The 16,696-nt window shown below is 29.2% G+C and overlaps 2 protein-coding genes across 2 annotated transcripts; one reads left to right on the plus strand and one right to left on the minus strand.

Moving 5' to 3' along the window:
• Positions 1 to 210: 210 nt before the first annotated feature.
• LOC109813776 (large ribosomal subunit protein eL20z) lies at positions 211 to 3,706 on the plus strand. Its single transcript, XM_020378032.3, has 4 exons — positions 211 to 545; positions 1,489 to 1,564; positions 2,933 to 3,047; positions 3,369 to 3,706. Exons 1-4 carry the CDS (start codon positions 302 to 304, stop codon positions 3,426 to 3,428), a joined length of 495 nt encoding a protein of 164 aa, XP_020233621.2. The 5' UTR covers positions 211 to 301; the 3' UTR covers positions 3,429 to 3,706.
• Positions 3,707 to 10,978: 7,272 nt separating this feature from the next.
• LOC109813753 (11-oxo-beta-amyrin 30-oxidase) lies at positions 10,979 to 15,108 on the minus strand. Its single transcript, XM_020378006.3, has 5 exons — positions 14,803 to 15,108; positions 13,809 to 14,026; positions 12,516 to 12,757; positions 11,947 to 12,334; positions 10,979 to 11,552 (listed from the first exon to the last, which is right to left on the minus strand). The coding sequence occupies exons 1-5, from the start codon at positions 15,089 to 15,091 to the stop codon at positions 11,127 to 11,129; spliced, it is 1,563 nt and encodes a 520-aa protein (XP_020233595.1). The 5' UTR covers positions 15,092 to 15,108; the 3' UTR covers positions 10,979 to 11,126.
• Between the last annotated feature and the right edge of the window lie 1,588 nt (positions 15,109 to 16,696).

The following is a 16,696-nucleotide window of genomic DNA, read 5'->3' on the forward strand; positions in this document are numbered from 1 at the left end:
CATACTATTAACCTCAATTACCTATTTTTTTTTTAATTTTTATTAATGACCTAGTTAAAAAGATTGAAAAAGTTACTATCAACCTTTGAAAATGGGAAATTCTACTTTTCAGAAACACTTAAAAATGCAGACTTTCCCTTAAACTCTTGCTACAGAAATAAGTTTGTGTGATTGTGGTGTGGTGTGGGTCCAAAACACAATAAATAAATCACAATCATTCCCACAAATACAAACAATTGAACCATTTCTCTGCCACTATCCATCCAACCTTCACCACTAGTCAATAACTCTTTCAACAAATATGACTGACGAAGACAAACCTAAAGCCTTCTCCGCCGACCACCACCACCACCACCACCCTCCGCCGCCGCCGCAACCCTATCCAGCCGCCCAGTACGGCACCTTCCAAGGCGTCTCCAACTACCCTCCGCCGCCGCCGCAGCAGCACCCCGCCATCGGCTTTCCTCAGCCCGTTCCGCCGCCCGGCGTCGGCGACTCCTCCGCCCCTCCTCCGCCCTATTACTCCGGGTACCAAGCAGTTCCCGGTATCACCCTGCCCTTCTGACTTTTTTTTTTAAAAAAAGTTAATTTTTTTATTAATTTTTAATTTTAGTTTTTGGGTTTGGTTTTTGATTGGAAATGAAGAGGGCAAAATTTAATTTTGGAATGATGTGTTGAGTGATGATTTGTGATTTTGTGTGATGGGTTGGATCGAAGTTTGGAACTTTTCATGACGGGTTTGGCTGTTTGTACTGCGAGAGAGTGATAGGTCAAGTGTTTGTCTGTGTGGAATTTTGGGTTTTGGGGAAGAATTTCTGTTCTTGGGTTGACTTGATTTTTGTGTGAGTATTTGGTTTGTTTTTCTTTTCTCAATCTGTTTGGTTGTTGGAGGTTGAGAATGGGTCTGACTGTGGTGATGGGAGTGATTTTGGAAAATGGTGTTGGCAGTTTGAAGTTGTAGAATCCGATGAAAATTTTGTGGCTGGAGATGGTGATTCAGTGTTTTGGCTTAATCATGGTTTGTCTGTGATTATTTCTTATCCTTATCCCTTTCCATCATGTTTTTTAAGTTTTAATTATCTATGAGTAAATGGTTTGCCTATGATCGGAGTGGCTGGGTTAAGTAAAGTTATAGAATGATTTGGCAGGTTGATAGACTGCTAGGACTAGATCTACTCTCTTTGATAATTTTACACTTCTCATTGAGATTTCTATACGCTGTTTTGGTCGTTAGTCACGGTGGTGTGTGCAATATGTGTTGTTGCATTAAAATAAATGAATAAATTAATAAGAAATCATGCAACACTAATTTGGTGGAAGCAAAGCTGGTTATTTAGGAGACTATTATGAGCAATTGTTTTCTTTTTAATATATAAGAATCCAATGGATGCGAGTTTGATGATGATATTGACATCTCTTTGTGGTGCCACAGACTTCATTTTCCAACCTGCTAGATTTTGATATGGTTTCCTGTTTTAACTGATTTAGGTTATGCTGTTGCTGAAGGAAGACCTGTAAGAGAACCCCGCCTTGGTTGCTGTGGCATTGGTTGCGGCTGGTGTCTGTAAGTAAATTTCCTGCATGGTGGCATATTACTTGTCAGCAATGACTTGTAGATAACTATATTTGAGGAGCTTGACTTGTCTGTTTGTGTGTGTTCAAAAAGCTATATTTATGTAACATACAATCCAAAGCCAAGCTATAATTCCTAACCTGTTCTGTTGGTGAAGATTGCTAAATCTATGTAACTTGAGAAGTCTCTCTTTTCTATTTGTGGTAGCGTATGTCATTAATAATCTTTCTTTGATTTGTGTTGACCTCAGTTTTTTTTGATAATTGCTTCAAGTTATCTTAATTTTCTATCACTAATCACCATTAACATTTTCACTGGCAAAGTTGATTTTATATTTTGCTGAAAACTTAAATGTCGAATTTGACTATTGTGCATGAGGAAAATACTCTTTGATTTTTAGTGTTGTTAACTTCTTTTATTTATGATTTTATTGAATGAGGGTATATGCTCCTATAAAATATTGAAATCGTAGATGCATTCTTATTTTGAGCTGTGCTGGTGAGTCCACTTAATGTAATATTTAGCAGAGAAAGTAGGCAATATAATATTTTGATAGTAAATTTGCTTACTGGGAGTGGAATATCATAGCTTTCTTTTTATGCTTGCATTTAAAAAGGCTGGGCTATGAAATTTATTACAGCTTGAGAGGGAGAGAAGAGGGGATTGGCATAGGATTTGCCATTTCATGAGAACCTTCTCGAATATCAACTCATTTGACATTTTTTTTGAAAATGGTCACCTTCTGGACAAGCTGCTTTGAATTTCCAGCAGTTTGTGTGTATTGGTGTCTACACCTTTTCTTTATTATTGATACTCCCCTTCCCACCTCTTCCCCCCTTGCCATTCCAAGGAAAATGATTGAAGCCATTATTATGATTTTCACCTGTGTATTATCAGGTTGGACTCATAATTTTTTCCCTTGATATTTTACGGTATGGCCAACATTTTGCCATTTATTATTATCATTGTACATCAAAGTTGACATACATACTTATTACAATGTGAAACAAGTAGGCTGTTGACATGGTCTGCCATGCCTTTCTTTAATTTTCGTTGGAGATTATGTCAGTTCACCCAGGTTAATAACATCTCATTCATAGAAAGTATTGATACTTCCTTGGTTAGATTTTTTTTCCTTTATAGTGCCGAGGAACTTGAACCTGGTGATGGTTCATACATGCTTCCATTCACCTTATAAAAATGCTGGAACCATTTGGGTTGTTTCCTTTTATATTATCCAGTGTTAATAATTCTCATACATGTTATTTTCCTTTCTTTTTCCATGTGTTGATATCAGACACTTACTACCAAAGTTAATATTGGCTTGTTGATTTCCAATTTTTTTTTGTTGTTGTGAAGGTTTATATTAGGCTTCTTTCTTGCTGGTATTCCATGGTATGTCGGAGCAATAATTATGCTTTGTTCCAGAGTAGACTATCGGGAGAAACCTGGATATGTTGCTTGTATAGTTGCTGTAAGTGATTCCATCCTTTCGTCTTTTCTATAAAAGCCTATTTCAGTTCTTAAGTTATTATATTCTTTTAGTTGTACCACTACTTGTTTGAATTTTGTCATATGTTCCTGAGGGGAATTGCGTGGTGTTAATAGGTTTATTGCACCAACTCTCTTTTATTTTTATCTCCACATTTTCTTGTTAGTTGCTTGTAGCACTGTCAAACTTATGATGGCCTTGTAATTCATAATTAGATTGCTTGAAGTTGTTGTGTTCACTTGTATCAAATTGTTCCATAATGCATGAGAAGGTAACACTAACTTTGTGTGACTACTTTTGCAGGCTGTTCTGGCTACAATTGCGATTATTTTTGGTGTGACAAAGGGTGCAGAGGACTGGTAGTCTTCATGTTAAGAGTTGTAAAGTTTGCTAGACAAATGCATGTAAAGTAAATCAGTTGCTGGAAATCATGTCCGAGTGCGATTTATGTATTCATTGAAAACTGCTACCATATGTAATCTGGATTGTTTGATTTATTACATGGTTCACCTGGTCCTGACTAAAGATATGATGAAGCAAGACTTTATGTGCTTTATCAATATTTATAGGAAACATTGTTATAGTGAGTTAACAATTATAGCATATACCACCCCCTCTTTAAATAAGGATCATGTTTGTTACTTGCTTTTTCCCTCGGATTGCAATGTTTGGCTCTCATAAAGACTACACTCACAAAAAAAATGGTAGTATTATGCCACAAGCCCGCAGCTAATGGTTGCCCTATTGGCTAAGGATTGGTAGTTTGGTAGCAATCCATAGATTTATTAACAGCTCTGCTACTGTGAGTAACGGTCCAACTTAAGGATTTCAAAACTAATTTAAGTAAACCCACCAGGAAATTAGATTCAAACTCGGTTGTTGTCATTGTGCTTATTATGAATAAAAAAACTCATGAGGGTACTAGACTATGTGAATGTATTATGACTCCCTTATGCATTTACATTCAACAATTGCTATTCTAAAGGACTGGACTTCAATTTTGTGTGCAAAGAAATTGATCCCTGGCGTTGCTCACAGCAGATCAAATGGTTCTACATGTGGAATTTTTCACTAAAATAGAATTTTTTAAAAATTTTTTTACCAAAAAAGCACCTGTACCAATTTATTTATCCAAGTAACACCTTTCACTGTTTACGTTCAGAATTCGATTTTTAGGGAACCGAATTCTGAGCTGTTAAATTTTTTTTTAATATATTTTCTTTTGCGTTTTAGATCTGAGCATGGTGTAAAAATGGATCTAGAATGGCCCGTTCTTGCAAAACGGCCTGTTCTCCTTTCAAAACGGGCCGTTCCAGATGCAAAAATACACACATGAAGAATGGATCAAAACGGGCCGTTTTGCTTGGACGTTTCAGTTTCAAAATTATCAGACTACGCGTGCAAGCAGAACGACTCGTTCTGCTTGGAGAACGAGCCATTCCAGTTGCAATATTAACACACAACCTGAACTACAAACAGAAAAGGAAAAAAAAATTTAAACACTACTCAGAATTCGGTTATCCGGGAACCGAATTCTGAGCAAAAAAAGAAAACAAAAAAAAAATTAAAGTTCAGAATTCGGTTTCCCGGGAACCGAATTCTGAGTGTGAACAGTAAAATGTGCTACTTCTGTAAATAAATTGAAATAGGGGCTGTTTTGGTAAAAAAAATTAAATTTTTTTTTATTTCAGTAAAAAATTCTCTGCATGTGATCCTTACACAAGGCAAAGTAATCCATGGCTTTCCACTGGTATGGGCATTTGTTAATTTTATTTTTATAAAATGTCCACCAGGATAATAAATATTGTGAATGTCTCTTGCAGTGCAAGGGTTATTTAAGATTTAAAAGAGCAACATAAGAAATTATATTAATATAAAATTTAATGTAAAATTAAAAGAATAGAAATTAAATAAAATGTTAGGGTAAACAATTGAAGACACTACAAATAAACACGTTTTAATTAAGTAGATAAGCATATGATAAGTAAAAACAGTTGGAGTCGGCAAAGCATTGAGCAGAGAAGAGTTTAATAGGATAGAAAGGTCTAGCGGTCTTTCTGTCTCTGTCATCATGTCATGGCCCCACTAACATACCCTATCAAGTATCAAGAGGCGGATTATGCATCTCCAGCTTAGCCCAAGAAAAGATGCCATAAGCAGAATTTGTAGGCCATCAAACACATGGCTGCTAAATTTGGGATTTTTTTTAGATATAGTTCTAATAGTACAAAATATTTTCTGAATTAATTGAATTTGAAAAATTTTGTTTTTTTTTGTCTTTAGTGTATTTTCCATTTTAATTATATATATATATATATATATATAGAATTTTTCTAAAAAAAAATTACAAAAATAAACCCCTTACACGTAAAGTAGACCCCTTTACTCTTGCAAGACAAAATTCGATTCCTAGAAAATCAAATTCCAATCTGGCTACAGTGATCTCCCCACACTTTTTTTTTCGTCTATAATTTTTAAACCATTAGAAACCACTATAGTCAGGTTAGAATTTGGCTCTTTGAGGACCGAATTTTGAACTTACTACAGTAAAGTGGTCTATTTTTGTAAATAAAGTGTGGAAAGATTTATTTTTGTAATTTTTTTAAAATTCTAGAACAGTAAAAAATTCTATATATATATATATATATATATTCAATTTACAAAACTTGAATATGAGACTTTATTTAAGGGGTCTTGAAATTAATGACATGTTAGTTGTTAAATTAGGACTTTAAGATAGGTTTTATGGTTTTCTCTTATTTTCCCATTCAACTTCTAAAATTTTGCATATTTTTTTCTCAATTAATTGTTTATTTGATGATGTTAGTTGATTATTGATGCAATATATTAATTAATTATATCACATATTTGACCATTAGAATATATCGATAATATGATATATAAATGATGACGTAATGTATTATGTTAATAGTTAACATAGATTAATGATATGATACAAAATAATATAACATGATATAAAATTTCACGTCAACGGTGAACTTGTGTTTTTATGCATGTGTACATGTATGAAAATATATATTTTTCCATTTGCAAAATAAAAAAATAAGTTTTAAAACTACAACTCATTACTTTAATTTCATATTTTAGAAAAAAAGGTTTTGACTCAAACAATCGTACCAGTCTTCTAAATGAAATCTAAAGACTACTAGAATTTTTCTTATTATATGCGACTTTTCTTGCGAATTTTTCATAAAAATTCGCAAGAAACGTTGTTCCTACAAATTTTTTTGGCGAAATTTTATTTGCAGGTAATACCTTCGTAGATAATATACTTTTGCGAATTTTAAAATTCGTAGGAAATTTTCCTGCGAAATTTCTTGCAAAAAAGAATTTGCAGGAAAGCTTCCTGCAAAAAAAAAAATCGCAGTAAAGTTTCTTGCAAATTTTTTCGCAAGAAATTCTACAGGAATATTTTTTATGAAAAAATTAAAAAAATTACTATAAATTTTATCAATAATTTTTCAACTTTCAAATGCTCACAATGAATTCATCTAAAACATTTGTTTCCATGTCTCCAACATATGATACATAATCTTTTAAATTTTAAGATTGTAGATTATAAGCCTAACACTCAACCGTACAAATCAACTTGTTGTAAGGTAAGTGTTGTCCCAACTTATATACTCTTTAATTATTTTATTTTCAATCAATGTGCGACTTGAATTTTTTTTTTAAAATATTAAATTTATAAATTTAAATATTTTTTTTATATTTTTCTTGCGGATTAAAATTTGCAGGAAAATCAGCAAGAAAAGTTACCTACAAAAGTTTTCTACCATTTAGTAAACATTATTTGCGAATTTATTTTTGCAAGAAAATCTGCAAGAAACAAAATAAAATTCTTATAATATTTTCTGCAAATTTTTACCATGGAAAAAAATTTCTATGATTATTAAAATTGTAGCAAAATTTGTAAGAAATATCTGTAAATTATTTTTCCCAAATAAATTTGTAAAAAATTTCTACGAATATTTTTTTGCAGGAAAATTTGTAAAAAATTTCTGCAAATATTTTTTTACACGAAAATTCGTAAGAAAATGACTTTTCTAGTAGTGAAAGAAAATTATATCTTATAAGGGCTTAGAAATGATACCAATATAAACAAAGTGATAATCCCAACCCCAGTACCACAATATTAGAGCTGACATGATATATCATAGATCGAGACAAAGTGGTGTCCTGGAAATGGTTCTTGGCTAGATCTACTAATGTTTTCTTCTATACCCGGAATGCAGTATAGGTGAAAGGATATAAGTATAACCTATTATAAATTTATAATTAAACAAAGCTATGGTTAGACCTTTCAAACCTTTCACTTGCTAAAGAAAAACCGAGAGACATGTTATATCATTGAAAACCGAGAGTCATGTCACCAAAGTGTTCCTTCAAGAGTCTAAAAGCAAAGTATGTTATACCTGTAAATTCCTTTTTCTTTATCCAAATTGAGAATGAAATCAGAAGGAGTACCTTCAGTTGTGGTGAGCCTTGCTAAAGGGTATATCATGTGTTTCATATCAAAATCAAGGTAAGTGGTTTGCTTGCACATAGACCTCCATTTCTTTGAAAGGATGCTAGTCCTCACACAACTTCATCAATTGGAAGCAAAGAGAGGATGGAGCATAAGATATTGTTAGGAAGAGAAGTGTAGAGATATGAGAAATCCTCCTTATTGTGATCTACTATCATGATGGCCTTCTTTGTTTCTTTCTCCATATCATCTATCACTTGTTTGTTTCTTCCCCCCAAACCAGTTGTGTGGATGGGGCTTTTAGAGCAATTGTGAGTGTGTATTGATATATAAGTGGATGATAGATGAGTGTATGAAAGCTTCTTTTTTTCCCCTATCTTTTTAATAGTATCTAATTTTGTTAGTAGAATAAAATCATTATAAGTGATAAAATTCATAATTCGAATTATTCAATATAATCAGAGACTATAATTTAAGATCATTGATTAAATTGCCTGCAACTAAATGTAAGTTAATATATATATATATATATATATATATGTTTATTAATTACGTGTTGTAAAAAAATAAATAATTAATTATAAATAATATATAATCAGAACTAAAATTAATGATATTCATCTTGATATTATAAATCATATTTTTTTTTTCGTTTTTAGGATATATGTATTTCTTTTCTTAGTAGGACATGTGATTTCTTCATTAAGTATCTCATCTTTTTGTTTTAATTAAAATTAAAAATAATAATATAAAATCAAAATAAAAATTAATGATATTCATCTTGATATTTTTTTTACCCTTTGATATTAAGACATGTGATTTCTTTCTTCATTAACTGTCTCATCTTTAATTTTTTTTTAATTATATATATAATATATATATATATATATATATATATATATATATATTATTTTCTTACTTTTCAAACTGTATGATGGATGATAAAATGGATTAAATTTGAGAAGTCAATCCACCTTGATGAGATTTAAACTAAACTTGTCTTAATAATATTTGATTCAGCTTATTACTTGACTTGAGTTTGACATGAATTTTTATTTTAAACTTGAAATCAGTTCAAGTTTGTTAGTTTGAATCACACAAACCAAATTAATTTTTTTTTAATTTTATATATTTTAAAATTTTAATTTAATAATAGATTTTAAATAAAATAATTATTTTTTAAAGGACAAAACAAAACTTATTTTATTAGTTTTTCAAGTTTTCAAGGTATGCCTCAAAATAATTAACAACTAATATAAGTGAAAACTACATCACCTTGTATAAAATAATAGAAAATCTCAACAACAACAACAATAACAATAATAATAATAAAGTTTTGAATATTCTTTCAAATTTTAATAAGATAAAATTAAATAGTTAATTATATATTTATTTGTTGAACCAATTTATAAATTTAATGAGTCAAAGTATATATAACTCAAGTTTGACTAATTTATTTATGAAATTTAATCTTTAACTCAAATTGATTCATAAATTAAGTTCAATAAGTTAATCATCAAATATAATTTCAAAATATTTTTAAGTTGGTTTAGTTCATTGTTTCTCCTAATAACTACTAACCCACTTTGACTCTCCTTTACTTACTTGCCAACCTATTTTTTATATTATAACATTTAAATAAAATAGTAGTATTAATTTTTTATCCTTTTGAACTTATGTTTAATATTATAGTATATATAATTATATATAAACACATTTATTAAGTGTAAATAGACCTATTTATTATTTTTATAATTTTTTATTTTATTTATTGTATCTAAAATAAAAATTATTAAAAAATTAAGTTAAGTTATTTAATTTCTAAAAATATATTACATATATAAAGTAAAAATTATCTTTTAGAAATTATTAAGAAGATTGACCCATCAAATTATGGGTAAATAAGATAAGTTAAATTTTTAAAGTCACTTTAATAGTAGAATGTGACAGACTTACCTGCATTTTGACTGGTCGGCAGCAGGTTGGGGCGGTGCAGTGGCCCGTTTTGCTGCCAGTAAATTATGTCAATTACGATTAGCGAATCTCAGTTTAATCTCAAGTTAAATTTTAAATCTTGATAAAACATCTCAAATTCAAAAAATACCTCTTACTTATTATGCATACCAGTATTTTGAATCTATAATTTTTCATTTGGTAATTATTTCTGTTCCTCAATCTATTGCATACACATTATAATTTATGAAAAATAAATCCAAATTTCTTTACACATTAATCAAATTCATTACAATTTATTAGTTGTAAGTGAGAAAAATAGATTATAAACATGTTTTCTTTTATCATTATGATATTGGTCTAAAATATGGCCGATAATTTATAATCTTTTCCAAACTCTGTGTGTGTGTGTGAGATAAATAATATTCAGAAGGTCAGAATTGTTTTAATATTAAATTAATGATTAACTCAAATGAATATGTTTTTATTCGTTTGGAAACGACATGAATAGATATTATACTTTGTGAGTATCAGTAAGTAGGACTGTGTTTAATATTCTGAAAAGTTCTTCAAGAGTAGGGATGCTCTCTGCAACCCTCAAAGGTAAATAGTCAGAGAAATATTTGGAGTAAGTGACTTCAAAGTAGATGAGAGATTATTAATCTATGTCATCACTTGAGTGGTAACATTCAAAGGAAACAACAATATCCAAATTTCTGAGGATGATTTGGCATTTATTCATGGCCTGAAAGAGGGGTATACAAATTGACTGGCAGTTGGCCTTGATGGAGTCAATGCTGAAGATTAGGAAGCTTATATGAAAGCTAAATGTTCTCATGCTACTTTGGATTTAAGGTTCATTATTGACCATTTCATGGTCAATGAGACTTCACTAAGGGATGACATGTTTTTAAGATTACACCCTTTTTAAGTTGTCTTTGGCTAAATCTGAGGAAGGATGGGTGACTAAGAGATATTAGAGGACTTTCTTGATTTGTTCATGTGGTAATCAAAAGTTGTAATAACATTTATTATTCTTAACAGATATTAAATCTTGTATTCCTTTTCTTTTTCTATCTTTTATATTTGAGTGTTCATATCGATCATATAGTATAATATGTCATTTGTATTCATCAACATTGATCAATATTACAATAATCCTTTAGTAATTGGTTTTCAAATTTATCTAAATTAAATCAATTAATTTTAGAAAAATGAGTTTCTTTAATTGATTAAATATAGAGCTTGTTAGTTTAAATTTAAAAAGAAGTCTTTTTAAACAAATGTTTTTTTTTATAAAAGAAAATAATTCTTTAAAAAATAGATATGAGTTGCTTCTTAAAAAAATAGAAAATTGTTTATTTTAAAAAAATTTAGACAAACACATAAAACAATAAATAAAATACTTATTTTTATTAAAAAAAACATTTTTATATAAAAAAAAAAGTTTAAACAAACATACCCATAGAAATTAAAACAATATAAGATCTTGCATGTTAGGAATTACAAGTAGTAGCATTCAATATATTTAGAAGAGGTATCCCTCTATAATTAAATAGAAGATATTATAACATAAAACTAAATGGGGATGAGTTTGCCAAGTCTAAAAAAGTATGAAACTACAACTTGCGTAAGATGATATGAGCCCCATGTTTTGGATGAAGAGTGAGCACAGTGGCTGGAGCATGTGTATAGGCCGGAGAAAGCTCAAATGAGAACCGTTGTAGAAGTAATGACAAAACCAATTTTGCTTCTAATAGAGCAAAATTTTGGCCTATGCACACTCTAGGACCCCATCCAAATGGGAAAAAAGTGACTTGGCCCTTTGTTGCCTTTGCAACTCCTTCAGAAAATCTTTCTGGTTTGAACTCAGTAGCATCATCACCCCAGATATCACGATCATGGTGGATCAACAAGATTGGTATGGAAACTTGCACTCCTGCTGGTAGAGAAAGGTTTCCAAGTTTCACATCCCTTGAGATGGCTCGACTGAAATAAACTACAGGTGGGTACAACCTTAAAACCTCGTATAAAATCATGGTTACCTAAAACAAAGAGAGATATATTCATTAAGAGTAAACACCAAAACACCAAAAAAGAAGTGAAAAAACAATTTATATGTAATTTTAAAGGAAATATCACTAAATTTTTGTGTCTCCAAAATTCATGAGAAAAAAATTCATCACTAAATTTAGTTACAAATTTATTGAGTTTTTCTATTTAAAGCATTTGGCATATTAATATAAACTTTTGTGATCTGCACAATTGCATCACAACATAAAGAATTTTAGTTTTATTGTAATCGCATGGCGACTGCAATTGCAGCCACACGAACCATATTTTTTTTTTTTTTGGCAATTTTATGCTATATTGAGAACTATATTGCAATCACAATTTAGAATCATATCAATCACTAAAGTAAAACTATGTGATACTTACAATTTTGAGGTGACTTAGCCCATTATAGTCTGGTTTTTGGTTACCAAAAACTTCCAATACTTCATCCCTAGCACGTGCTTGCCAATCAGGATGCCTACTCAGCAATATCATTGTCCAAACCAGCAAAACTGATGTGGTTTCTTGTCCTGCTATGTAGAATGCATTGCATTCTTCGATTACTTCTTGGTTAGTCATTGCAAGGTTCTTATTGTTTCCATGTTCTTGTGATTCCATACGATTTGATTCCAAAAGCATGCCCAATAAGTCATTGTTCAAGACTTCACCGGCCTTCATTGCTTCCTCTCGTTTGTTGATGATACCTTTAAGTGATGCTCGTATTTCAGTATCAATTTGTTTAATTCTCCTATGTGTAGTTGTTGGTAGCAACCTACAAATAGATCATATATATGATTACTTTTTCAAATCATGTTACATGCATGTACACAAAGGTTTATAGTTGCATAGCCATTTTTATTTTGTGAGAAATCTGTTTAATCTCAGAGTTAACAAAGGTACTACACACCAAAAGAAAGAAATAGAATGCTTAATTTTGATGCCATTAGTCTTACCACCATCCTGGAATGTAAACGCTGCGTGATTTCATAATAAGTCCACCTTGCTCTTTCAGAAGTTCAAATATTCTTTTTCCTTCTTCATAACTGCTTCCAAATGCTGTTCTAGAAATAATATCACAGGTCAAACTTTGAAGGTAAGGCCATACATCAATCTCACATTTGTCATCTGAAGATAACATCTCTTCCCATTTGGAAACCATATCATCGCAACATCTTGAAAATATTGGTAACATAACCTGCAGGGTGATGAAAATATAATTGGTTTCATATATGGAGAAAAACATGCCAGGAAATTGCCTAACAAAAACATGAACAATATGTGAGTATATATCATTCTCTCTTATATACATTTCTCAAATATATTCTTTATTTTTAGCCAAAATCATTAGAAATAACAATATACCGAATAAATGATTAGAAGCATTGTTATATTAGTCTCTATCACTTAAACTATGCCAAATAAGTCTCTCAAAATGCAAATTCACAATGAACAAAATTTAAGTACACTACTATAGTGTTGTTTTCTAATTAAAATTAAAATATAAATGTACCTAAGTACCTATATAATACCTATGGTACTATATTTATAATATAATCCAATAATAGAATCAGCTGTACGTATGACACTGTATCTAATTTTTGTTCATTTACAATTGCATTAGTAAAAAATTTAAGAAAATGTGATAAAAGTGATAATATTAATATATTCAGAGACCAAAAAGTAATTAGGTTTTGGGACTCATGATAAAGAGTTATTATTTCTTAGTTTCAAGAATCAATATGACAAGGCTCACTACTTAGAGACCAAAATATTATTTACTCAAAAGAAGAGTTTCACTTCTTATTTAATGATAAAAATTTGAAATAGTCGGTATAAATAAGATTTTAGATTCAAGCTCTGTTACTCTCATAATAATTTCTAAACACATATAGAAGGGATCTACTTGGTAGACTTACATCATTTTCAATAACTCTTATTTTATATTAAATTTTAATAATCTAATCTTTAAATTAAAAGTTTTTAATGGATAAATCAAGTTTACTAATTTTTTTTTAAATTAAAAGTTATTTAATATTTTATTCCATTAATTTAAATTGATTGATGATCATAAAAATATTTTATGATTATCATATGTTTTCAAATTGAAGTTTTATTTGGTTTTTAATTTTTTTAAAAAATATTTACAAACTTAATCTATATATTTTTAAAAATAAGTAGATATTTTCCCATATTAATGTGTTATTACATCGCACCTAAACAAAATATATTATTAAGTATATACCCACCTTGAGTTTTTCTAAATGGAAAGCAGGATTGATAATCTTTCGGTGCATCCGCCATGTGTCGCCTTCTAAATTTGCAAGTCCAGTACCTAACAACTTGAAAATGGGGCTCAATTTGGGCTTCCCAAAGTCTTGCATCTTGTTGAAGATTTCTTTGATATGCTCAGGCTCTGTGATGATCACTTTTGGTGTAGGACCTTCCCATGAAAATGATTTTTTCCCTGCAAATCATGTAATTAATTAATATAAATTCAATTTTTAAACCATATCCCTCATTATTTAATGATATGACTCGCATTCTAAAACAACATGTTATACAAAATGTCTAAACATGTATATCATGTATCAATAAACGGTGATACGATTTTTTTTTTCAATTTTTTTAAAAATTTATAATAAAAATCACAGAAAATAAAATGAAAATTGTAATACTCATGTATATTAAATCCTTTTCAAGAAAGTATAACTTAATTAGTTAAATAATGAAAGTTGTTGTAAGTCTACTGCATTCAAGTTCTCGAAGGTAACAGGAAAAGAGAGAAAAAATGATTATTTAAATATTGTTTTTAATCTCTCAAATTTAAGATAAATTTATTTTTGGTCCCTTGAATTTAAAATTATTATTTTTAGTTCTTGTAATTTTTAAAAATTTTATTTTAATTCCTTAAATCACTAATAACATATATGAAAATAATAAATTAAGACGATTATACAATATTAATTGAATTTAATGTAATATTTTCACTCACATAAATATCAATAGATAAATTTTATGAAATAATATTTAATAAATTTTTTAATAAAATTTGAATATAAAAATTAAAATAAAATTTTTTGATATTACAAGAATTAAAAATATCAATTTTAAATTTAAGAGATAAAAAATAAATTTATTTTACAGAGACTAAAAACATATTTAAGTAAAAAAAGAATTTATATGTAAATTGAATTATTTGTTATGTTTTTGAAAGCATGAAGGTGGGAAGAGAATACATACCGAATTTGTTGACGATGTGATGGTTAAAGGTTGTGAGATGCGGTGCTACGTCGTTGTGATCGGAGAGAAAATTAGTGGGTTTTTGAGATTTTGCAGCTTGCAGGAGCACCCTGTACATTTCCCTTGTGTCCCCAATCAAAACCCTATAGGGGTTGCCATCGAAGCCTTGCGTTCTCAACACCTTTTCCACCCTCTTTGGCCTCACCCACACCCACTCCACCACCCTCCACACCACCACCACCACCACACCCACCACTGCCACCAACCACGTTGCACTTGTGGCACTCATCACTCTTTCTCTTTCCGGGAGAAATGATGTACAAACAAAGGGAAAGTCTGCATCTTCACTGCCTATCACTAAACTGCCTTTTATAACTCCCAAAATAATGGTGCCTTACTTATTTTTTTATTTATGAGTTAATTATTTATATATTGTTAGTGTAAAATTTTTTTATACTGACAATTAATTAGATTTATTAATAGTGTCATGTCATTTGTTCATTTAATTAAATTAAAATAAAAAGTACTATTAACAAATCTGATTGGTTGTCAGCGTAAAATTTTTTATACTGCAGTGTATAGAGATTAATTCTTTATTTATATGAGGTTAAAGAATTAATCTCGTGTAAAATTTTTTTATATTAACAACTAATCATATTTTTTAATAGTATCATGTTAATTACTTATTTAATGAAATAATAATAAAATAAAATAATTTAAAAGATATGATTAATTGTCAATATAAAATTTTTTATAATAATAATATATAGATAATTAATTCTTTTTTAAATATTAAAAAATTTAGTTTTTTTTTATATTTTCTTTAGATAATTATTTACAACTATTGTAATAGTTGTAAGTTGTAACTAATAAATGTATTGATGTAAGCTTTTGAATCAAGTAGATTCATATTTGAAGAATGTTGATAATAAATTCTTTTAAAATAGTTTATTTATCCCTTTTATAGAGGTGTTTCAAAAATATCTACAATCGAGTAAATAGTTTTAGAAACAATTGGATTAGATCGAATGAAAAAATGAAAAGATTTGTATAAATTTTATCATTTAGTTACTTTGTAAAAATCGTTAAATATTAATATGTTATATATATATATATAATTTGATTGGTGAAATAATAAAATGTCTCAACTTCTCAAATTGAAATAACTTAAATACTCATATCACATAGAACACAATTAAAAGAAAAAAATAAAATACATTATTCGTTCACTCTAAAGATTACACACAGATATCTCATTTTTTCTATTCCTTTACTAACTACTATTAATTGTTTAAAGAAAAATTCTATAAACTCCGAAAACATGTTCTGAAATACATTTCGAATCTTTAAAAAATTAATTTAAATTATAAAATACTAAATTAAATAATTATTTAATAGTAAAATTATTACAAAATATTAATATTTTAAATTTTTGGAGGTTGTTTCGGATCCTTTTCGGAGGATATAACACTCCTCTTGTTTAAAATATTATGACACTGTCACTTTTTTTTGTCCCACAAAATATTTACTCTTTTTTATTTTTATTTTAAGAAAGTGATAACAATTTGTCTTGGAAAATATCAGAAATTTACAAATACCACGATCTGATCGTTGAACAACTCGTTACCCCATCAATATTGTACATTATTGCTCCTTAAAGAGAACGTTGAACAACTCGTTAGCACTAGCCCCGATCAATATTATACATTATTGCTGATTACATTATAGTCTTAATTATTCAAAATACTATCGCATTAAAAATGTTGCTGCAAATGTTAAAAGAAGAGAAACATGGAATTTGGCGTAATCGAGTAATACTTTAGTTTATTGAAAAAACTGATTACGTTCCTTTGTCGTGGCTACGAAGGAAGGTGCGTTCATATTGTCTTTCTTT

Source organism: Cajanus cajan, chromosome 10 (genome assembly GCF_000230855.2).
Source record: "Cajanus cajan strain Asha chromosome 10, NIPB_CcT2T_4, whole genome shotgun sequence".
Classification (NCBI taxonomy): domain Eukaryota; kingdom Viridiplantae; phylum Streptophyta; class Magnoliopsida; order Fabales; family Fabaceae; genus Cajanus; species Cajanus cajan.